The sequence below is a fragment of the Tiliqua scincoides genome, chromosome 4 (genome assembly GCF_035046505.1).
Source record: "Tiliqua scincoides isolate rTilSci1 chromosome 4, rTilSci1.hap2, whole genome shotgun sequence".
NCBI lineage: Eukaryota > Metazoa > Chordata > Lepidosauria > Squamata > Scincidae > Tiliqua > Tiliqua scincoides.
The window spans coordinates 16,896,259-16,921,316 of NC_089824.1; the positions used below are offsets into that span (position 1 = coordinate 16,896,259).

General features: G+C 42.4%; 1 protein-coding gene across 2 annotated transcripts in view; it reads left to right on the forward strand.

Moving 5' to 3' along the window:
• The window catches only part of EXT1 (exostosin glycosyltransferase 1), a 270,228-nt gene that overhangs the window by 210,072 nt on the left and 35,098 nt on the right, over positions 1-25,058 (forward strand). For both annotated transcript variants that reach the window (XM_066623884.1, XM_066623883.1), the window contains 2 exons: positions 22,436-22,529; positions 24,786-24,893. In XM_066623884.1, coding sequence (XP_066479981.1) covers positions 22,436-22,529; positions 24,786-24,893 — 202 coding nt within the window. The remainder of the gene's footprint in view (positions 1-22,435; positions 22,530-24,785; positions 24,894-25,058) is intronic.

Consider the following 25,058-nt stretch of genomic DNA (forward strand, 5'->3'; position numbering starts at 1 on the left):
TATATATTTGCAAATTAATTGGTTAATTAGATTTCAGACATCTCTCGGGGACAGGAAACGAACAGATGTGTGTGCAAGCCACTCTGATATAATTGCAGGGTGGGGGGGGGAGAGGCTTTCTTCTGCAAGTTTATGGCTTAGTGTTGTGAAAAAAACAGCCTCATGCAGAGTTTGTACTAGCTATAAAAGATAAAAATCTTGTCTTAAAGTTACTCTCTGAAATTGGCATTAGTGCAGCTTTTTGGGTTTCCTCCTGACATGTGTAGCACCACAGAATGGAGTTGGAGCAGATTTTCAGACTGACTGAGCTTCTCCTCCTTCTGTCTTCAGGAGACAATCTGGAATAGATTGTAGCTCAGCACTTCCAGATTTTAGGAGGGAGGGGGTGACTGAATTCAGTAGACGTTAAGAAATTGATAGGGAAATCAGCCAAACAAAAGGTTTAGAACAGAACGTCTCCTCCAGTAGAAGGTGCTTGCAGAATTGAGCTTATGTTCTTTGGAGCATAAAACATAAATCCAGAAATTGCACAATTGTGTTAAACTTTTCACTGGTATTTCTGAGGCTGAAGCAGCCTGGCAACATCATCTTGACTCTATGGAAAGCAGGGAGGAGAACATAACATACCAGAAGATCTTGTCTAAATTAATGTGTATTGCAACTGAAAGCGCTTGTTGAATAATCCACAATTAGTCATATATGAGAAGTGTGAAAAGGAAAAAAAAATGCCCGTTGGAGCTTGGTGGGTCCCAATCCAATTTCTGATGGATCCTGCAGAGCCTCCAATGAAAACATGGGTGAAGGAAAGATCAGATAACTCAGTGTTTCTCAAACTGTGGGTCGGAACCCACTAGGTGGGTCGCAAGCCAATTTCAGGTGGGTCCCCATTCATTTCAATAGTTTATTTTTAATCTATTAGACTTGTTGCTGCCATAGTTATGTGACTGCATTTGAGGAATGTTACAGACCTGTACTTTTAACAAGCTACTATGTATATTCTTTGAACAATGATAGTAAATGGAACTTACTCCTGGGTAAGTGTGGGTAGGATTGCAGCCTAGGATTGTTAAAAAATTTCTTGCTTGATGATGTCACTTTGGTCATGACATCACTTTCGATGGGTCTCGACAGATTCTCATTCTAAAAAGTGGGTCCCGGTGAGAATGTGTGAGAACCACTCACTTTTTTTCTGCAAGTAAATGTGTGAGAACCACTAAATGTGTGAGAACCACTGAGATAACTAGTTGTATCAAGCCCTGAGGCTATTCAAAAATCGGCTAGCGGCCAACTGCCCTACAAACAGCTGAGCTCCTGCAGTTTGCAAGCTTGAATTAAATACAGGGAGATAAATGTATGAGTGTCCTTTTTTCTGGTGTGTTTTTTTTTTTTCCAAGTCTGTCAATGACAGGTAGTGGGGGCAAGTGAAAGCTGGGTCACATAACTGAACCCCTGAAACCTTTAGGCTATTAATTAGGGCTGCTGCCTCATTACAAGAAATTGATCGAGTTTTTTTGCAAACAAATAAATAAAACATTACTTGAAAATAAAAAAATATATATTTCTTTCAATATCATCTTTTTTTTAAAAAAAAGTCTTAAAAAGCTAGGCGGGTCCCAATAGAATGTCATTTTAAAAAGTGGGTCCTGGTGCTAAAAAGTTTGAGAACCACTGAACGAATAGGATCCTCTCCTCCAGTGAAAGAGCAGTCAGTGTTTATAGCAGTTTCCAATTGGGAGAGGCCTCTAGTTGATTACTGAGACTCACACTAGAAATATGTTTAGGTCAGGGTTGTCCAAACTTTTTGGCAGGAGGGCCACATCATCTCTCTGACACTGTGTCTGGGGCTGGGAAAAAATAATTAATTTGCATTTCAAATTTGAATAAATTTACATAAATGAATATGTTAGAGATGGAATTTATATGAATGAATGGCGGTCTCGCAATAGCTCAAGACCTATAAATGGCCTTGCACAAAGCAAGGCCAGCCTTTCCTTTGCTGCTGCTACTGCATCACAGATGTGAAACAGCAAGCAGTAGACAGAGCCCTCGTTCCACAGCTCACATGAGAGGGCAAACAGTTGGCTGTCATGCTGAGAGCAGTTGCATCAGGCCAGCATGAGCTCCAGCAAGTCTCTGGAGGGCCAGAGTCTCATTGGAGACTGGGGGCTCCCTGAGGGCCTGATTAGGAGTCCTCGAGGGCCTCAAGTGGCCCCAAGATTGGGCATCCCTGGTTTAGACGATTGGAGGACGTTAGGTAATCTGGACAATAAGAATCTTTAGTTCCACATCTGCAATGGCTTTCCATGCCATTTTTCTGCAAGTAAAATGATGGCAAAGGTCAATTTGTGGACAAGTTTGTGCTTATTCTACCAAATCCTTTTTCTGCCCTCCATGGCTAATTTTTTCTTAGAGTTTCAGTGTTTTACTTGCAACCTGTTCTCACTAGAAGCTGTAGTACTTTAAAGTATTTGCAAAGCTGATTGAACTTGTTTTTATTCTTCTTTGAACACTCTCACACTGTCAAATAGACATGCCATATTTCAGTTTTCCCTTTGAAACAAAATGAGGCTTCACATAGGCATCTCGTTAGCTGGACTTTAGAAATCATGATATTTTAAAAAATGAATATTCTGCTTTTGTTAAACCCTTGTTTCTTATCTTTCAACTTTCTTTGCCATCTTACTGCATAATGAATCCTCCCCACAACCAGGACTATCTTATGTTTACTTTTATGAAAAGATTACCAAGTCTTAGGACTCAGAAGGAACTTGTATATGTGCCATGGTGTCTGCATTAAAATTATCAGTATTAGTATTAGTGTTTATATACCACTTTTCAACAAAAAAGTTCACAAAGTGGTTTACAGAGAAAATGAAATAACTAATGGCTCCGTGTCCCAAAAGGGCTCACAATCTAAACAGCTGCAAAAGAACACCAACAGACAGCCACTAGTAAAGGCACTGCTGGGATGAGGGGGTCCAGTTACTCTCCCCCTGCTAAAAAGAGGAGCACCCATTTGAGAAAGTGCTTCTTACCCAGTTAGCAGGGGTTGCTAACTTCAGGCTGCATGAAGCCCTATTGTAAATACTTTATCAGGATGATAGAGGAAGATATTGATGATCTTCCAATAACATGGGAAAACACACAATTTGCCTCTGAATAGAAAATACCTAATCTTTACTAATTTTGTTGTGCCGAACACAAAAATGACAATGAAATATGTTGATTGGCCCTAGTTTAGGAAAAACTAAACACATTCTGTATATAGGTGGCGGGAAAGACATGGACATTTGTCAGTGCGTGTCTATAGAACTGTCTGTTGCGGATCTCTCACAAACCGTAGCAAATTTTGCATTTTCTTTGTCATTTTTGTGTTCAGCACCTCAAAATCTACAGGAAAGGACTAATCTTGGGGGCGTGTTGTTGAATGGCCTATGTAGGGGGCATTGGTGTCACAGTATGCTCATATAAGACTTTGTTGCTAAATGCAAAACCAAGGCTGACTAAGGTGTAAGTCAGAATTTAGCTCTGTACCTGGGTTTTCCGTCTAATACCAATATGCCTGCCATTATGGGACTTGGTCTGTACCTTTATCACTATCAAATATATTGCAAAAACTTATTTTAAACCATTAATTCATTTGGTTGATTAAAAATCTGAGGATTATTAAATTATGTAGGTTTTAATCAGATAACAATTCCCATAGCAGGTGGTTGAGGGTGCAGTGTGTGTTTTCGCTTACCTCTTTGGCCAGCGTGCAAGGAACAAAACTATTAGAGATCGAAATGCCCGAAACTAAGGATTTGTGTATTCATTACCAACCTTGACACCTTCAGAAAAACACCACTTGATTAATATCAGTGTAGGAATTGGGCGATGTAGATTTCAAGAACGAAAAGTGTGTTCAGAGGTGAGAAAGAAATGATTTTCAATTTAAATGCAATGTAAGAGTTAATTGCCTTTCTCCTGGTTAAATTAACTTTACTCCTTTGCCTGGTCCCACAGAAATAGGGAACTAATGAGCAGACACAGGAGTAGGCCAACTAGGTGCCAAAATGTTTGTGGGAGTACCATCTTAATGGTTATTGCTCAGAGGTGTTGCTTGGAGTTGAAGATTTGGGGCATCCCTGTGGATATCACACACCCTCATTCATTGCACTACAATTTGGGACAGCAAAAGACATCTCTTAAACAAGTGAAACTTGAATGAAATGTTTCTGACTGCAGTTAATTTTCTGCATTTGTTGTTATCTCCCCAACCTGGACATTTGTTGTTATCTCCCCAACCTGCACGCCACTCTTCTGAAGCATTGTGCATTAGTTGTTACAGGAAAAAAACGAAGCTACAGTTTTTTTCTGAAATCTGAAAACCTTTTCAGATTTCCCATGAAGTTCTCATGTAGGCTTTTGCAACTGTGCACAAACAAGCTGATTTGGTCAGTTTCCAGTTTCTGTTTGGTGATCACACAGTCAATACATCCATTACACATTCACTTAGCTATGGGATGACATATTGAGGATGAACCAGTTCCTTTCTGGAGCTTTTGGTGAAGGAGTCTGAGCAGGGCTTCCACCGATCGGTGGCTAGTGCTTCATTGCTTATGCCTGACCTTGGTGCTGGTCATTCTGTCCACTGCACTCTTTGCAAAATCATTAAGACTTCTCTGAAAGCCTGATTCTTTGCCTCCCATTAATGTAGTCTACGGGTCACAGTAGGCAGCATAGACCACAGGTCTTATGTGTCCTGCTTTTCTCCATGGCCTGCACTGCCCCCATGTGGCGACTTAACCTGCGGATTGGTGGTTCTAGAAGGAAAAGGATTTGGACCTTTCCTAGGTCAACCTGTAGGTTGTTTCCTTCTCCTGCAGTTGGAATCATAGTAATCAGTGTGAGTTGCAACAAGATGCAGTGTGAGATAATGATTTATAATAGTAAATCATTAGCAGTTGTAAAATGGTTTGGCATGTTCAGAGCTTTTCACCTACGTATTTTCTTGCACTCCTTGCACCAGCTGGGTCAGGAAGGTCAGTATTACTATAGTGATGAGGTGTGAGATTAAGACAGAGAGAGAGAGAGAGAGTGACTCTGGCTTACAAGCCAGACCTGTAAATTGATGGCCAAGGTGGTTTTGAACCAGGACATCCTGCTTTGTAGCTCCGTTCTGCCTTAGCCACTACACTGCATTATCCCTCTGTGGGATGGATGTATTGATTGGTGATGACGCAAAGGCCCAAAATCCCCATCTGGTGTTTTAGTGGCTTTCTCTTCTGTAGTTCCTAGAATGCATAGGTGTGTGGGGGAAGGTTGTTGGTTGGTTGGCTTTTGCTGTGATAGTTTTGATCCTACTGTAACTTATCTCATCAGCATCTCTTCCCTCTGGGCTTTCCAACATGATGTCTCCCACCTGTTCTGGTCAAGCAGATATTAGGAGAAGATGGGCAGGTAAATTCTGTGGATCTTTACATACGGGAGCAGAAGAGGGGGTCTGCAGGATCAGGCCAACAATCCATCTAGTCTATCATCGTTTTCAAAGCCACCTAATCCACTGGTCTCATTCTCTTCTTCTGGTAGCAAATTCCGCAAATTATGCAAAGTATGAAGAAGTAATAAGGATGGTGGAAGTTCTCTTTGTATTTGGGAAAGCAGGGGGAATTGTTATTCTACTTCATATTTACCAGGACTAAAAGCACATTCCAGAGTTAACCTCTAGCTTGTGTATCCCCTTATCTCTGAAGTTTTGTTTTTCTGGAAACTTCCACAGTTTTATCGGGTGGGTGTGGGTGGGTGGTTTGTTGCTTTGCTGCTTGTTTTAACCAACAACCACTAAAAATGGAATCATTCAGCTAACTACATCTGGTTGAAAAGGGCACAGGGCTATTATGCCAAGAAACTTGTGTCTGGAACAAAATATAGGTGGAGGGTGTGGAGAGAGTGAGAGGCTGAAGAGCTCACTGAAGTGCTTTGTTTCAATGGCATTTGTACTCATGCACAGTGGTTCAGGAACCATACGGGAAAACATCAGTGCATTTAAAAAAAAAATATTACCTCCCCACAGTCCTTGACAGTGTACTGGATCAGGCAGGGCGCGCCACTTTCAGAAACGTTGCCAGCGCAAGAAAACCAGGACTTTCTATTCCAGTTTGAATTCTGAGAAATTTAAAGCAAAGTAATTATCATGTTCTCCAGAATGTTGTCGAGAAGAACACGACTGAAGTGTTCTGCTGCTGTTGAACTGAAGAAAGAATAGAGGCCTGGGAAGATGGAAACAACAGTGGTTCAGAATGTGATGAAGTTGCCAGTGAAGTTAAAGATGCACCTGCCTGACAGCTAGACTGCAAATTAGGCTTCTTTTTCCGCACAGACTTCTGCCAGCTTCTTAGAGATGATGGGCTGTTTCATTCTCTAGCTTAGAAAAAAGGTGGCTAAGGAAGTACATGATAGAAATTCATAAAATTCTTCGTAGTGTGGAAGAAAGGAGGGGATTGGATGCATTCATGGGGAAGTCCATCACTGGCTGCCAGTCGTAATGGCTCTATGCGACCTCCCTGTTCAGAGGCGCTCAGAAGCAAGCTGTAATTTAGGAGACTAAATTTAGGGAGAACATCTGTTTGTTCACTTTCTTCTCAATGTTCCAGTCTGATCCATGTGGGTATTATACAATGCATGCTAGAGCCAGGATACAGTCTTAGGCTGCAATCCTGTGCACACTTTCCTGGGAGTAAGGCCAACTGAACACAGCGGGGCTTGCTTCTTAGTAGACATGCATAAGATTGCACTGTTAGTTGTTATGTTCAAGGAGTTAAACCAAACCGAAACCAAGAACTGCTTTAGAGAAGTTTCTTCAGTGAAACACAACATGAACCAGTTGCATCATCCTTGAACCAAACTGCAAACACACAAGATTTGCAACTGTACAATTGTTTTAGTTTCCCCATTTTCATCTTGTTGGATATGTTTTTATTTGTTTTTTTAAGAAGCCTTTTAAAACACTCAAAAACACACAATTATACTTAATTTCTCAATTTGTAAAGTACCCCTAACTGTTTAGTCTTCAATTGCAAGCAAAAGAATTTATATTATTATGCATTAAATATGTCTAAACAGATTTAAAACCAATTTGAAGCAGCTCTCGAAGTGCATTTTAAAGCATCTGAACTGGAACAGAACCAGAAATTGTGCAGGTTAATTAAGGAGATACATTGCCATTTCTCCATAAGTTTTGTGGATACAGCTATGTTTGACTTCTGTTCTAGCTTGCTATTTAGCCGTGTCCTTCAGAAGTGTGAAGGGCAAACCCAACAGATGGATGAGTTGTAAGATTCTTCTACAGTTGCCTCTAGGTCTGTTCTGTGGGTTATCCATCCGCAGACCCAAAGGGGATAAGTAGCCCATAGCAACTCTGTGAAGGAAAGGGTGGCATCAAAGGGCTGACTTGTTTGGGAGTGTGGTGGTGCGCAACCTATTGGCTAAATCATATAATTGCAAGGATATGTTGGGGAACTGTTCCTAAGAAATTGCTATAGGCTGCTTACCTGGCCAGATAATCAACCAAGCAATCTCCTTGTCAGAATATTTGTGAACCATTTAACAGACAACTTTTGGAAAACCACTTTTCCTTTTTCAAAATTACTGGGGATGGTGGTTGTCTTCTAAAGGAGAGTAGCCCTTTGAGCCTATGGAGTTGCAATAAATAATTCTAAGCCAACAAAATTTGTCGGTTTCTCCAAAGAAACATAATTATTTTTAAATGACAGACTGGACCCTTTGTTGATAAATGTTTCATATCCTGGCTGCTGTGCCTGAATAACTTGTGTAAATAATGTATTAGCTCACAAATGGACTTAGCACATTTTAACTCACACTGCCCAGCACGAAAAGAATGCTAAAAGGGACCTGGTTCAGTCCCATGGGGTGCTGAACAACTTCAGTGCTGAAGGAAGTCAGTGGCAGGGGAGGAAAAAGCCATAGTTCACCATCTTGCAGCTCTATATGATTGCATAGTAAAACATTTCTGGATGCAGATACGGCAGTCTGCAATTAATATAGGTGTTTTGTTGTCCTCTGGACGTGGTCTTAGTGTTCACTGCCATCTGAATTGGACTGTTGTACAACACCATCCTCCCCCTTTTGAATCTGTGAACTGGTTTCCCACACCCACATATCAAACTCCCATTTTGTGAATGGGAGTTCTGAATCCTTCTGAATCCTTGTGATCTAGAAGGATTTTTTTTTTTTTAGCTAGTGATTGGGAAGACAGGCATCAATATTCCTTCCTCTGTAGCGTTTGGCTTGGCTCACTTGCTTGAGTGTTTGGAACTCATTTGCCCTCTAAGCAGCTTGGGCAGTACACCTGTTCTCTGCTTGTGGCACAGCAGGGGGCTGAACTAAGGTGGCCTTCTGAGCCATTCTGTAATTCTAAAAGTAGCTCCACTTGAGTCTAAACTAGAGTTCTGTTTAGTTCTTAACTTGCCAGCAGACATGAAGCAACTCAGCTCACCTGCTCTTTCTACAGAGATGAAAGATGGAGGTGTTTACATTCTAACCTACTCAGGACATGGCAGGAAGGGAACTGAAATCCCCCCCCCTCATTCATGTGACAAGTTCAGTATCATGTGAGATGGATGACAAGTATCTTTTTCCCATGTGCATAACATTGGTGGTTCTGTTATCTTGCAGCGTTGTAGCTGAGCCGTACCAAAAACATTAAGTTGTAACCAAAAAAAGTTAGTCGTAACTTACGAGTATTTATCTTATTGATTTCAAAGGTGCTCATTTTCAACTAATTTAGGATACAAGCCATCACCAGTCAGCAGTTTCAGAAGCAAAACAGTGTGTCACAATCAAGAGATCCCTCTTTGATACCTGTAAAATAATCATGGTTTTAGGTCCTGTGACCTCTCTGCTTGGAAAGAAACCTAGACACATTTAGCAGACCCATGACATTGTCTGCTAAACACTTGCCAGGTAGATTTGTATTAAAATAAGGCTTGTATATTTAGTGAAGATGCCTCTGTCCTATGAAATCATTAAAACATATTTCACTAAATAGAGCCATGTTTTACTTTAATGGCTTCTATATAGGAGTATTTTTATGTGTGGCAGAGCACTGCATGGTAAGCAACTAAGCAGCTATTAGAAGCAGTAAATGTGATTTAAAGTACCTTAGTTAGTGCCCATCTGCACAATGACATTATAGCCTTGGTGTGGGAGCTATTCTGTCTTCTCTCTTTCTCCTTGGAAGTAGACTTACAGAAGAAGAAAGGAGATAGCACTGCCCAGTTAGTGTTAGAGACAAGAGATGCACTCATGCTATACTTCAGACACTACTGAACACGTTTTCCTACATCAAAATTGACTCCATGCCCCTCCCCTAAATGTAACTTGGGGCCAAGTCTTTTGGTTTTCTTAGCAGCAAGGTTGCCACATCCATGTGACTACTTGCGCTACTGCCCTAATTTAGAAAATGTGGGGACTGTGTGGAAATATGACATGATTATTTTCAATACACCGGCCCCTCCCCTGTTTTTGTTGCTTGTCAGCAAAATGACAGCCATGTCACTAAGGTGAGACAATAATCAGCTATAAGTCACACCAATTTTAGTGGCGCTAATTTATTTAGTACCCAGTCCTATCCAATTTTCCATTGCTGGTGCAGCTGTGCCAATGGGACGTGCACTGCATCTTCTGGTGGGGAGGCAGTCAAAGAGGCCTCCTCAAGGTATGGGAACATTGGTATGGGAACATACCTTAGGGAGGCATTGCAGCTGCATCGATGTTGGAAAGTTGGATAGGATTGGGCCTTAGACCCCCTTCTCAAATCATCTCAAATCACTGCACTGTACTGTGAAGGTAGCATGAAACTTCTTGTGCCACTTGGGGTGAGATGTGACTCCTTCCATGCCAGCATCCTGCTGGGTAATATGTCTGTGTTTATACTGTGAATGCCATCAAAGCCCTAACTAGAAACACCATGACCATAGTGAAAGCTAGTCAAGAATTGCAGAATGCACTCAGCATCAGATGTACCCACACCTCTATTTCCCATCAGGGCAACTAGGTCCTGTGAAGTAAACCTTCACTAATGACTTCTGGCCCTATTATAATCTGGCATGCACATAGCACAGGCAAATCAAAGTCATTTTCCAAAGATCTGCTCCGAATATGGGGAAAACAGCACTGAATTTATGGCTATTGGAGCTATGAAATGGTATGGTGTATTCCCTTCTTTTGGAAATCTGTTGTTCACTTTTTGGGAGGGGGGTTTCTGTATTGGGCAATTGCAGCTTGACTGCATGGCCGTCAGTGGTGCTCGTATACCCCAAAGAACTATGATAACCAGCATTTCTTATGTGTATTAGCACTCCACTTACACCTTAGCCTATTCTGGTTGCCTGCATCAAGGGTGCTATGGCTGCTTGATTCAATGTTAATGAACCAGACTGAATGAAATACTCTGATGGCTGCCTCTCGGCACTTGGCACAAAAATCCTTTTTATGTTGGTTTCAAGGTCGTCAGATATCATTATAGCCGAGTATTAAAAATTTCAAAGAAAGGAGGCAGTGTGTTTGATTTATAGAATAATTATCTTGCTTTAGCTCTAGCTTGGCTTTGGCAATGGTTCTGCAAGCACTTGAAAATTAAATCCATTTTTTATGGCACTACAAGGTATTATCTCACAGCAAATGATAATTAAACACCTGTGAAATCAATTAGCCCTTTAAGCAGGGGGAAAAAAGTTTTCCAATTATGTGTTTGCACCTTCCAAACTTTTTCCCCCCCTAATTCTGAAACCAGCACTAGGGTGGAAAGAAACTTGAAATTCCTGCCATAGAACTAGCAGGGAGAGGTGTATGTAAACCTATCCCTAAATGGCACTGAACCTTAATCCAGACACAGCCAATTTAATGGGGGTGGCTCTTGTCCAAGTCGGCTGCATTCGAGCTCACTTCTAGACGACCGTCTTTCTGACACACAGCTGAGCTGTTGGGTTTCCTTAAAAAGCTGTTACTCACTTTGTCTTGAGATGCCAAGTTTTACTTTACAGCTTATTTAAAAACCAAGATACCTTTGTGGAAAGCAGCCAACTTGGAACAGAACTGGGGATTCTCTTTGGGTTCCCGCTCTGCATCTCTCTCTCACTCTCCAGTAATTCTGAACTATCAGCATTAAGAATTCATGCACGGAAAAACAGTTGATTGGTTAATAGCGCAAACTTAATACACTGGAAGAAAATTAAGAAAGGACTTGGCTTTTTTTGCCTTGCAGTATCGTGTGTTTCATCATTTTAGTTGTTGGGACATTTTAACTAATCCAGATGCTCTGTTTTGGATGATACCGTGTACTGTTGCGTTCGTATGTGTGATTATGGAGTTTGGAGTTTCAGGAAGAGAGCACAGCTAAAGTTTGGTGGTTTGCCACAGCTTTAGTCTCCGCAGAAAACTGCGGAGGGGGGATAGAGGGAACCACTCTTGTGCTACTCTGAGTCTGATATCCTTAGCAATCAGCGTCCCTCCTGCCATAGCAGGCAGCTGGCTGCCGGTGTTCACTTCTTCCATTCCCCTGATTTAAGCGTGGTGCAAGCAAAATACATTATGTTGGATTGGACTCCTTCTGGCTGAGCTTGAGTTATTTTTTTCTGAGATGTGTCTTGGAGAAAATTTGAGGAATGGATATAACAGTTCCTTTTCCAAGAGATCATCTGGGAGGATGATTAAACTCTGACATTTTCAAACTGTGTGCTGAGCAGCCTTTAATGAAACTCAGTAATGGCCGACCAGTTTCCATGGAAGACAATTTCTCCGCCACCATTTCTCCGCATCATTATTATTAACTATTTATATAGCATCATCTAGGTAAATGGTGCTGTACAACAGATGAGAGGACGCATCCCTCCTGTTCGGGGTCACACCCTCAATTCACATAGGGCAATCAGGAGGCCTAGTAGGTCCTGCCTAAAGATCTGTATGTTGACTGAGAATATGCTTTAAAATCTCAAAATCAGACTTGTTTGCCTTTTCTGGGTTTTCCTTGGCAAACAAATTTGTGAGGAAACGATTGGCTGAAGACAGAAAGTTTGAAAACAATTGATTAGTCTTCACTTGATGAGTTGTGATTCACAAATGGGTCTCGCCAGAGCTATGGTGAAGCCATAACTATGCTCCGTTTCAGTGTTTTTTTGAAAGAAAAAAATGAAAAATGGACACACATAGTTTAAAAAAAGTTAAATATATATGGTTGGCTTTTGCACACAAAAAGGATCTTGAATCTGATTTTGATCTAAGTCGCTAATTGTTCACATATCAGTTTACAAGTAGCTGGTGGGTAGTGGTATAGGAATCCCACGTTCATCTTGCTCACCTGAAATAATAAGGCAGTTTTTTACAACAAGAATCATGGAACTGGCTGGACCGGTTCACTGTCTAGACTGAACGAACATGGTTTTCAGAAAGTGGCATGAAAGGATCAAAGTTAAAATTAGCAGGAGACTGAGTCACAGCAATTATTAATAAAAATGGTTCCCAGGGTAGATTATAATCTCTTCAGTGTACGGACAAGGGGAAATCCTTAAAGGGCTAGGGAAGAATGTGTGGTATGGCTAATTAATTGGTGCAGGGCCCTTACTGTCTGCTACGGCTGGTTGGGATAATGGAGAACCAGGAATTCAGAGCAGCTGCTTAAGCCCAACATTGATTGACAGGACTGATACAACTTCCCCCCCCCCCTAATAAAACAGCAGTGTGTTAGATCGAGAAGGTGAAATTACAGAAACGTTCTGCATTCTGATAATTGCCAACACAGCACTTCAGTGTTTACACCTGCATGATAGATGAGGTCGTGTATGTTTTCTCAGCTACGGGTGGTAGAAAGGAGGGATATTTCAATTAAAGTGTGAATAAATTAGAATTGATTACAAATAGGGCCATTTGTTTATACTGCCTAAAAAGGTATTAGCTGAAAGCATGCACCACTTAATCATTGTGGAAAGGAGCCTGGAAGCTAATAAAATGTGTGACAGATCGTTGTGGAATGATGTGAGAAGAGGGGGAGGTTGCTTTCCTCGACCCCAGCAGCAAGAACAAAACTGCTAATAAATGTAGTTGAGGCACTTGTTGGTTGTGCTCTGGGAAGTATGTCCCTGCAGGATAATGTTCTCAGTGGATCACTGTAGCAATTTCAAACGAGAGAGATGAGCCCCTTATCTGAGGGGGTGAGATTCTGTGAATCTGAGTGGGTCTGTCTGCCAATACCAGACGGGATACTTGATAACATGGAATCTTTCACCCACAGCCCCAACTTGGGAGAGTCTTGGGTTTGTGTGCCCTTCCCCATTGCACCTCGTGCCATGATTGTGAATTAAATAGGTTCTGCTTTGTGTGGCCCACCTACCCCAAAAAGGCAGGGACTACTCAAATCAGCTTCGGTTCTTTTTACATATAGTGGAATTTATTTATTTATTTATTTCATATGTTTGAGCTCCTATGGCTTGTGCATCTGAATGTCCTAGCCCAGTGGTTCTACCAGCCTGAGAACCATTGCTGTTGGGGAAAGGGGGAGGGCAGCAATGTTATCCCCAGGATAGTGCTGCTGCAAGGGACATAGGGGTTCTTTTGTAATGCAACATAATCCTTGCCAGTGTCCGGGGAGGTGCGGGGAGCCCTGCGGAGCCCTTTGCAGGACTCCCTGCATCCCTAAACACTGGGAAAACATTATCATGACCCACTTCTGGTTTCACAATCGCAACCCAGTAGTGGGTCATGATCATGTTTTTTCAATGTTTAGAGACACCTGCACCCCCCCCCCCTTCACAGATGCCAGCAGGGACTATGGTGAGTTACAAAGAAACCCCCTATGTACCCTGCAGCTGCACAATCCTGGGGAATCACGTCCTTGCTTTCCACCCCCACCCCCCCACAAAGATTTATCTCGGAGATAAGTCCCAGATACGTTATCCTTGAGATAGCTCCCAAAGAGTTTGAGAACCAGTGTCCTAGACCTAGGCTCATGTGACACTGCACAATATTAGACTTCATGCAAGCAGTATGAAGTGTGGAGAGGCTCTGAGATTCCCACACCGCACTTTCTACCATCAGCTACAACAGAGTACAAACCACTCTTGGCGTTTAACCGCACAATGCAAGACATGGGCATCCTAGAGCCATGTACAGTGAATGCCTGGCTCTGTTCAGCAAACGTAGATTGCTCCTCAGCATAAGAATTACAGGTAATGGGGCATATTTCAAAAATTGCTCACTGGTGTTTTTAGGTTTTTTTCTGCTGAGTGTAATAGAGCTGAGGTGGGTGGGAGTGTTTGAATGTTTCATCTGGCAGACAAAACATTCCCGTCCAAATGGATCCTCTTAGATGCTTGTTATCCCACAATCTGTGACATGACTGGCTTTTGCTGGACGTTGATGCATTTTGACTGTGTAAGAGTCTGACTCGCATTTCGACAAAGGGACCTGATGAAAGGTTGCTGCTCACATAGCTTTCTGCAGATGCACAGTGGTGGTTCTCATTGTACTGCCTTTGTGCTGGTCATGTTCCTAAACTGAAACTCGGAGTTCAGATATTGTTTCCATGTTTTTATTCTGTGAAATTCCATGTTAGGTAAAGGGACGTTTCAAATGCAAGAAGGTTTTAGTTTTCATAAAGAATCTTAGGTCCCCTCACCCCTTAGCTGTTGTCTAAATGAGCCACAGACCAGTGTCCAAGAGCCAAAGGACCAGGATGAAGGCCATCTCAACTGTTAGTTCCTGACTTCCACATATAGAGCAGAAGGTTCTTCCCTCTGAGTACTTAGAAGTGCTTGGCAGAGGTCTTGCCCCTTCGATTGGTTGTCATTCCTCAAAAGAAAAAAAGTGAGCTGGTGAGTTGGACCTCTGCAGTAATCATTACCTTGAGTTGTCCATTCTGTTCCTCTTTGTGCTGCCTCCAGGGTTTGAGGAACCCTGATTCAACATATTTAATCTAGAAGAGGCAGGATTCAAAAAGACATCTTTTATTTTATCTCTGTTTTAGGGGAGCTATATCCAAAGTGAAGATGTTGAGATTATGAGCCCTTTTGTCAGTCTTGGAGCCCCACCAAATATCCGGTCTTGCTACATATGAGACCCATGTTCTAGAGCAGTCATTTTCACCCACTGTGCCGTGGCAGACTGGTGTGCCGCGAATGGTCTCCAGGGGTGCCGCGGGAATTTGGGAGAGGGTCATTTATTAGTAGGGCCACTGGGGATGTGAGCCTCCCATTGACAGCACAGTGTACCCTGTCAATTGTCAAAAAAACTGATGGTGTGCCTTGACCATTTTAATACCTTGCCAGTGTGCCCTGAGATGAAAAAGATTGAAAATCACTGTTCTGGAGATAAAAAGCATGAGGGCTTTTAGAAGCACACCAATGGCACACATCCTTAGTCCTGCCTACTCCCATACCCCAATCAGCATTTGTTGCTACTGACAAATGCTGATCATAGGGAGAGCAGGGCTAAGGACATGTCATCAGTAGCCTTCACACATCCCATGGAGAAAACTAACCGTATAGTGCTAGCGTGTTAGTGAAATATCTTATCTGCCCTCTGTGATCCTGACAGCATGATGTCACAGTTATCTCCTGTTTCTCAGCCTAACTCCCTTTTCATACTAGTTCCCCCAAAAGAATTTTCCTTCTTCTGGGACACAAACATGCTGTGTTCGCCCTATTTGAAGAATTATTAATTCATATGGAAAGAACTAACTAGTTTTGTCTTGTACTAAGATTGTACTCCTAAACCTTTCAAAAAGATTTGAATGAGCCTGATTAAAGCAGATCTCACATTCTTGTGCTATTTTATTTTGCCATAAGGCCTGCTTGATTAACCTCTTAAGTCCATCGACACATAATTTGATTAAAATGTCTTTAGGCCTTTAATCTTTCCCTTCATATCTTGATTGTCGTCTAAAAGCGGTCTCTATTTTTTCTTGATCTTCTTCCAAGTCCAATGTAATGAACTAATCCTTTTCTCCAAGAAAGTTACTGTGTTATCTTCTATTTTCTGTTCCTTCAGATCCTCTTAAGAAGGATATCATGAAAGGTATTTGGTTCTTAATAATGTTCTACCAATTAAAAATTTTTTTTCCAATTTACAGTTAACCTATAGAATCCATTCTCCAAACATACCGTGAAGTTTGTAAGTGCTATGTCACAAAAGAGAGGATGGGTCTTGAGAAAAGAGCAAATTACTCTGTCCCCCCCTTCCTGGGCATCTGGGATAATGAGATGGGCAGCAAGTTGCCCTCTTGGACAAGAAGCTTGTCACAAGAAGCTTTTAACACAAGAAGCTGTCTGCCACTGAGTCAGACCATTGGGTTGTCCAGCCAAGTTGCATTGCTTTTGACGGGCAGAGGCTCTTTAAGGCTCTCTCTGTCCCCTTTAAGGCTCTCTCTGTCCCCTGAGATTTTTATTTCTTGCCCTCCTCCTGTCCTGAAATTCAATGTGGCATATCTCAGGTTTCTGAGTTACCTCCTATCTAGATCTGCTGAAATTCAGCAAGACTTCTGTAATCCACCTGTGTCCACAGGTCATACTTTAAAAATTTTAACTGGGGACACCTTACTTGTGATACATGCAAAGTATGTTGTTTTCCTTTAGTTGTGCCTCCCTTGTCTGGCAGCTGAACTGAAGTCCATGTCTCTGTAGTTGAGCTGGATCCCATTGTTACTACCTAGAATAGAAGCAAACCTTGCCTGTTTTGAGATAATTTGTTGTATCCAAAGAACTGCAGTACTAGTTCTGCACATCTAGAGAAGCTTTGAGCTTCGTGTTTCCTGAACAACAAGCAGCCTTCCATGTTACATGACCATCTTCTTGAAATTGAGGAAATTTGAAAAGTAGTTCTAACATGGCATGAGGATGTGCTACTCAGAAGGAAAAACTCAGATATTTCACTGGGCGTGCTCAAACCCTTGGGTGTTCCCAAGTAGCTCTTTCAACCCAAGCCGATGCTTCTTGAGTACCAAATGCTGAGAGTTAAGGATGGATACTCCCATCATGCCCTTCTTTGAACATGCCTGAGGCATTTGATAGATGGTTAACTAGATAGACTTTTTGGGGTGACCTAGTACAATTCTGACATTCTGTATATCTCTGACAAATCAGTTTGAAAGAAACATGCCAATATAAAAATGTGTGTTTTCACATTTTTAAGTGTGTGTGTGTGTGTGTGTGTGTGTGTGTGTGTGTGTTTTAAGTATTTGAATTTCTCTCTCTCTTACATAGCCTCCAAAACTGACATTTTGTAGAGCTCACAGCTGTCCAGAGCGTTAACTGGGTTTTACATTTTTAGCACGTTAATGATGGGGAATATAAGACTGGCATATATTAGCCCTAAAGGAGAATCTATTTTGAGAGTGTGTTAAACTTTCCTGTCATGCAACATAGAAAAAGGAAATTTGGTGCATGGAAAAGGAAAGTGTTTGTGAAGTAGCAGCAACGTTTTAACCCTCTCCTCTAATTGGTATTTTTTTTCCTCCCGTGAAAGCTGTTAAGAATCATTTCAATGTCCAAGTTGAGAATAAGTATTTTCTGTTAATTATTATTGAGCTTATAAGCAGAATAGCATGTATCATGTGAGGGGACAAAAGATATGTAGTGTAGTACTTTAGCTAGATTTAGCTTCAGGAAAGTCCCTGTCTTTTCTTAGGTTTCTAGTCCTTATGGCTATGAAAATGTGCTTGAATGTGAGAGACAAAGAGGCTGCTGGTGTGTCTGTGCAAAGGAGTGGAGGAGTCTGCTGGCCAAAAAATGAATGACATCTTTGAGAAGCTGGTCTGAAGCTTGGTTTGCAGCTGCCTGCAAAAGCTTGGAAAGTACAAGAGCTGGCAGCCAGGTCAACGACTGCACTTTGAAGGGGAACACCTGGAGAAATGAAGGTTCTATGAGATTGTCTCATGGATTGATACAGTAGTCCCCCCCCCTTATCAGCAAGAGATGCATTCCCATTGGCACCACAGACATCCAAAACCATGTATTGTAGCAAACGCTGTATTTCCTGTGGCACCACAAGGCATTCTAGGCTGCAGCGCTAACAAGCAGCATTTGGGCACCCATTGCACAAATGACTTATCTGTCTCTGTTTGCAGCCCTCCTGTCACTGTGTGCTGTGATGTCTGCTTTCTGTTAATGTCGTGCTGATTGCAACCCTCCAACCCACTACCTGTTTAGCATCACGCAGGGCAGACACTAGCAGGAAGTGGATTGGAGGGCTGCAATTGGTGCACTGCCAACACGAAGCAGTCAGCACAGAAGGCAAAGAGACGCAGGAGACAGCAACAGAATGACTGCAGATGGACACAGATAAGTCATTTGCACAATGGGGGGATTTGTGAACTCCGAATATGGGACCCGTGGATATGGGGGGGCTATTGTAAAAATCTTATTTGGAAAAAAATGGATTTATGTTTTGCCCCCTATATAAACCATCTTGAGACTTTCAGAAAGGCAGTATATAAATAGCTTAATATATTTATATATAGCTTAATATATAATTATTATATATTATATTATTATATAAAATAATAGTATATAAATAGCTTAATATATAATAAAATATACAGGAAGAGGTGGCAGCACATCTTCAGGATTTCAGAAGGTCCTACCTGGAGATATCAGGCAGGACTGCGCCTGGGGCCTTTTGTATACAAAGTTTGTTCTCTACAGCTACAGTTGCATTCCAACTCCTCCTCCACTTATAAGCTTGTTTTGTTGTTTTAGATCAGGGGTCTCCAAACCCTGGCCCGGGGGCCAGATGCGGCCCACGGCAAGCCTCTATCTGGCCTGCGACCAGCCTCTTGTCCCCTGACAGCCTCTGGCGCATTTGGCCAAACATGACTGGAACTCTGACTCTGGTTGCATCTGGAGAGTGTTCAAGGGCCAGAGAGGTTGAATGAATGAGCCCATTCAGTCATTCATTCACTCATCTAAGTTCCATCTCTAATTTATTTAAATAAATTTTATATTTAAATATTTTTTTGCGGCCCTCAACACGGCCCTCAACACCGTGCCAGATATGTGATGCCAAAAAGTTTAGAGACCCCTATTTTAGATAATTGGCCTTCCCAGTTGGGTCTCTGTGGATATAATCCAATCCAAGTGGTCTTTTCTCATGCAAGTTATGACATACTCCCATCTTCTTGTAGCCTCTTCAAAAATGAATATAAAAGTAGATCTATTTCTCACCTCCAAAGAAAGAGAACCTCTAAAAATTCAGTGCCTGCAGGCCATGATTAAGCAAGATGATTAGAGCTGGGAAGATTTACTGTCAGTGTATCACCTATTTGCAGAATGCAGAAATCCCCAGAGAAATAATGTGCATGCATATGTGCATGTATGTGTTTGTAATGGGATGGGAGTGGTGGTGGTGGGGGGTTCTGCTATTTAATCTTGATGCTTTTTGTCTCTGAACTAGCAGGATTGTGGGTTCAGAGCCATTTACAGGTTTGCCAGAAGCACAATTAGCTAATAACTGGCTTGAAAACTGTTAGGGATTTGATGTGTGTTTTTGGTAAATGGTTCTGAAATGATTGATGGAATTGGAAAGGAAACAGTAGGGTCTAGCTGAATGCTTTAATTTTGAGGAACAGGGGTCATCGGTCCTTTGTGTTTAATTGCCAGGTTTTGTTTCGGTGCTTCTCCAAACCAGCCTCACATCACAACACCCACATATATTCAGAATGGCTCTACCCCCTTCCTTCCCAGCTAATTTGCCCCTCACTGACCCCCAGTTACACAGTGTAACTGGCTCTAGCCATTTTTCATCCTTCGTGGTTGATTAAGGGAAATGTGTATTGGTGCTCGATTGCTCTTGGTGGGCTTTCTTGGCTATCAGACTTTTCTTCAGTGACAGTAAATTGATGCATTCTTCTGCAGTGTTTGCATCAATATAACTGGAGTGGAAAGCAGGGATCAGCTAATGGAGCATGTTAATTCATTAATTACAAATGTGACTTTTTAAAAACAATCAGTTAATTGGAATCATATCCCCACCAGTTGTTGCAAACAGTTTTTGATATCTTCCCTTCAGCCAGGAAGTAGGTCTAAGATGAACTTCCAAACAAATAATGATTTGGCTGCTTAGTCCAGTGAATGATCCAAAAGTTACAATGGGGGGGGGGAGCTAAGAGGGCAAAAGATACGCTTTTAAAAAATATGTTGTACAAAAACAAGTTCTGAGCATAAATGGATGAATATTAACATTCAGTTCTGTCCTTGCATACCAGTTTACTGAGACCCTAGAGCAGCAGTTTCAACCAATGGTGTGCCATGAAAATTCTGCAGCTATGCCACGGGAGTTTGGAGCACAGTGGCTGAAAAACTCTTCTAGGTTCTGCGGCTCTGTTTCTAGGGCAGCTGTTTGTACTAACAAATGGTCTGTCCCTCTTTCTCTGCTGGCTGTGCTGCCAGAGAAAGAGAAATAGATCATTCATTACTATAGACAGTGTCTCTAGAAGCCACAGCACCAAGAAGAGTCTCCGGGAAGCCAGATGTGACATCACAAGAGGTGAAGACCATAGAGTTCAGTGTGCCATGAGAAGAAAAACATTGAAAACCTCTACCCTAGAGGTCCCTGATCCCAGTTCTTTGGGCATATGCATATATTAGTACAGATGAGCAAAGTTGCAACACAACAAAGTACTTCCCTCAAATTACTTTCCATTTCCTTGAACCTTTCTGAAATGCTAAGCACTCTTTGGTATCACTGGAGGGTGTAACAACCAACCCTTAATCAGGTCCATAAACCAGTCAGCTCTCACAGTGGCTATGCCTTATTTTAACACCAATCCAGCCCACGGGGTCACACCTCCATGAGCCATATGGGAGTTTCCCAAAGGTAGCATGGTGCCCAACTGCTCTGGCCGTTTCTTGACCTTGCCTTGGGCTCAGCCTCCTTTGCTTTGGGCTCAACATCTTGGGCTTATGCCTCCGGGCACAAGTACAGGATCCAAACAGAGTTGTGGTAGCTATGGTAGTGGTTGAGTGGCCAGGTCTGGGTTCAGCTACACCCACAAATCCCACAGTATGCCCAATGAGACACACATTGGAGGTAAATGCTTTGTTCTAGAATTATGGTGGTTATACACAGAGAAAGTACAGACGCTTAGAAAGATTAAGAGAAGTATAGCACAGACAGTATCCAACAGCATACAAAATAATAAAAGCTAACTCCTATCGCTCACCAAGTGGAACTCCCTTCTCCTGGACAGATCTTCTCAGCTCACTGCCACTGTCAGTAAAGCCAAACATCTTTGATGATAAGCAGTGGCAAAAGGAATGTCCAAGCAAGGAGAGCAGGCAGGCTAACATCTGGGGGCGAGAGAGAGAGATTCCTGGTAAAATGGTGGATCTTTACCACCCCCCAACCAATCAGGAGTCAGAACTTGCCGAACCTTCTAGTAGGCTATGTGAGTGGAGGCCACTTACTCATGATGTTTTGCCCCTTCTGAACTCACAGGTGCAGCTTATCATGTAATTGATGGTGTCCTTGACCAATTAACTACTTAAGAGAGAGAATCCCATCTAGAGACTGGCATGACTGCTACCACTCGCCAAAGACAAAATCTCTCACTGCATACTTAAAGGAATACTGTTACTATACCCAGCTTCATCCTCTCCATTCTATGGAAGATAAACAGATTACAGGCAAAAAGCCTACATTGCACAGAGTTGTCTTAACCATTTCCATCACAGAGGGCACATCTTGATTTTGAGCTACAACATTGCCAGTCAATGCTGCATGCATTTTCTCCTTGCATGTTTTTGCACCTTTGTATAGAAAATGATCTGATCCCTTTCCAAACAATTTCGCAAAAGAGCACAAGCTCTAGCACAACTGTTGTTAATTTGGTTCTTGATCAGTTGCTGATCAAGTTGCTGTCTACCACATCCACTAATCTGTCTATAGGCTGTTTTATACATAGTAAGAAGAATTGGTCCATTAGGCTCAGTATTGCCTATATCCAGTGGTGCTATTCCAGGATGTCAAATGGGGGTCTTTCCAGCCCTACGTGGGCATGCCCAGGTGGGACCTTCTACAGGTAAAGCAAGTGTTTTACCACTGAGCTATCACCCTACCATTGCAGAACAACTGAATGCACGCATACCTGCTGTATGCTTTTACCCACAACACACCTTTTTTCTTAGTTGCTCACCAGGAATGGACAGCTCGTGGGCTGCCCTTCTTCTCGACTCAAGTTCCCTGGAATGGGCCCCAGTGATGCTGGTCCTGTGCGTTTTCGCACTGTTTCTTTCTCCTGCTACGATGCCAGCTTTACAGGTGTCAGCTTGCCCAGAAATGTTTCTAACCAGTTGTGCAGCACCAGATGTTAACATTTTCATGCACCGTTACTCCAGAATTCATTGCTAATTTATTATTTTCTCTCTGTCTGCCTCTTCTCTCCTGTTAGGTATGATTATCGTGAAATGCTGCACAATGCCACTTTCTGTCTGGTCCCCCGTGGCCGGAGGCTTGGATCCTTCAGGTTTCTGGAGGCCCTGCAGGTAAGATCAACGTCTGATGAGAGGCTTAGAACCGTTTAGTGCTCTTGTCAGCTGGAATTTTGTGCTGTGTGATAGCAAGACAAGGGAGGCGGATTGGAGATTTCATTTCCCTAATAGCCCATAATCCAGCCTTCATACTTCAGGAGCAGTTGGCAGGTATTTCTCACAGGAGTGCTCAGCACCAAAAGTTTGCCTGCAGGTGGAACTGCTGTGTCTCTTCTGCTGAGTTTCCCCAAACTATGAAAGGGCCAAAGCTGGGTTGAGTTAGCCCAGGGGTGTCCAAAGTTTTTGGCAGGAGGGCCACATGGTCTCTCTGACACTGTGTCGGGGGCCCGGGGGGGAAAAGAACTAATTTACATTTAAAATTTGAATAATATATTCATTTATGTAAACTTACGTAAATTTAAAGATGGAACTTATATGAATGAATGAAGGTCTTGCAATAGCTCAAGGCCTATAAAAGGCCTTGCACAAAGTAAGGCTGGCCTTTCCTTTGCTGCTGCTACTGCATCACAGATGTGAAACAACAAGCAGTGAAGGGAAGCCTCATCCACAGCTCATGTGAGATGTCAAACAGTTGCCCTCACGCTGAGAGCGGTTGTGTCGGGCCAGTGTGGGCTCCAACAAAACTCCAGAGGACCAGAGGCTCATTGGAGACTGGGGGCTCCCTGAGGGCCGCATTGAGAGACCTCGAGGGCCGCAAGTGGCTCCAGGGCCGGGGTTTGGGCACCCCTGAGTTAGCCTAACAGCTTTTGATAAACAGGAAGGGGGAATGTATATTCCTTGGAAAAATGCTTACTTCATCCAACCAGGAAGTTGAGGAAATAAATAATATGGCTTGGCTTTAATTCAACCAAGACAAAATTGTCTATCAATCTTGCCTGGATTTTCACATTGCATTCTAAGTCAGTTTTAAAGGGTGATTTCACCAGGTTGGATTTCTAAGTGATGGAAAGTAGCAAAGGGTGTCTGCAGCAGGAAAGTGGGGTTGCCCGGGTGGATGATATCGTGGCCTTACGATAATGGTCCTTGATCCCACATTTATCTGCTGGGATTGCATTCAGCTGACACTGGAAGCTGTAGAATCAATTGTAGATTGCAAACCCCATACAGTTGGAAAATTGCCATTATCCCATTAATATTGAGGCATTCTCTGTTCCTGGTACATCCTCCTTTTTGCTTAGTTTTGTGCTGTGGTTTCAAAGCAGAAGAGCAAGGACCTCCTGTGTCAGTAATAAAATGGGAAAACTGGTAGTTTTCATAAGTGTGCATGGTTACTTAAATAAATCTCACAAGCCTTCCTCTGACAACTGGCTTCCATATGTGAAGAGGAAAACATACATTAAAAAATGAGAGCAACCATATATACCACGAGTTCAGAGATGATTATTATCCATGAACCATATAACTGGTTCTGAATAAGAGAATAACATCTCCTTAATCTGAGGTTTCTTAAGTCAACTTGTTGCATCATGTTCTTGATTTACTTTACACCTGCATATAGGTTTTGGCTCAGGACAGATGCAGAGGGAAGTTCACTGTACAGTCTGTGTGAGACTGTACCAAGTTTTGGAACAGGCTAAATCATTTTATTTTTATTCCACCCTTCTTCTGAGGAGCTACGGGTAGCGTACATAACTCCCACATTTATCTCCACAACAGCAAAAATCCCTGAAGCTGAAAAAAATAGGGATTGGTTTAGATTCACCCGGTCAGTTTAGTGACTGCTTGGGGAGGCCCAAGTTCTGCACCTTAATCAGGTCTTATATTCTTAGGAGCCTGAATAACAAGCAGGCTACACCCTGTTTCATGCAGTGTGACTGTGAGCAGTGACATCTAGAGGCAGTAGATTGCTAACCAAAACAACATGGGAGGCCACGGAGAGACAGCTGGACTCTGACAGGCCAGGTCTGATTTTCTTTGAAATTATTCTTGGGAATTTCACCCACCTCCAGAGATATAGGAAAAGCAAATATTAACAGAACCACTCCCCATCATTGCTCTACTGGCTGAGTGTATTGGGCTTTCAACATTGGATCTTATAGAACCAGCTTCTGGCCTTTAACAGTCCAGCATCTTAAGCTTTCAGTGGAAAGCAGCCCTACGGTCCTATTTAATACTACCCTTGATGGCTTCCAGCATGGTCTGTTTTGCCTTCTGCAGAAATATGGTTGCAATTTCATCACTGCAGACCTTGAAATACCAGCTCATGGCTGAAACTGTTTTCTTTTTCCTGATTTCAATGGCACGTTACAGGCTGCCTGTGTTCCAGTGATGCTCAGCAACGGATGGGAATTACCATTCTCCGAAGTGATTGATTGGAATCAAGCTGCCGTCATAGGGGATGAAAGATTGTTATTACAGGTAAGGGGGGGGGAGAAGGCTGTGGCCTTCGTCAGATTGGTTGATGACTGCAGCCACCTTCTACCGTTCCAGGAATGATACATCCAAAAGGTCATGGCTGTAAAAGAGATTTTTGTCAGGAGGGATTTGTCTGTGTCACTGTGAATATTAACACGTTTAATAAGG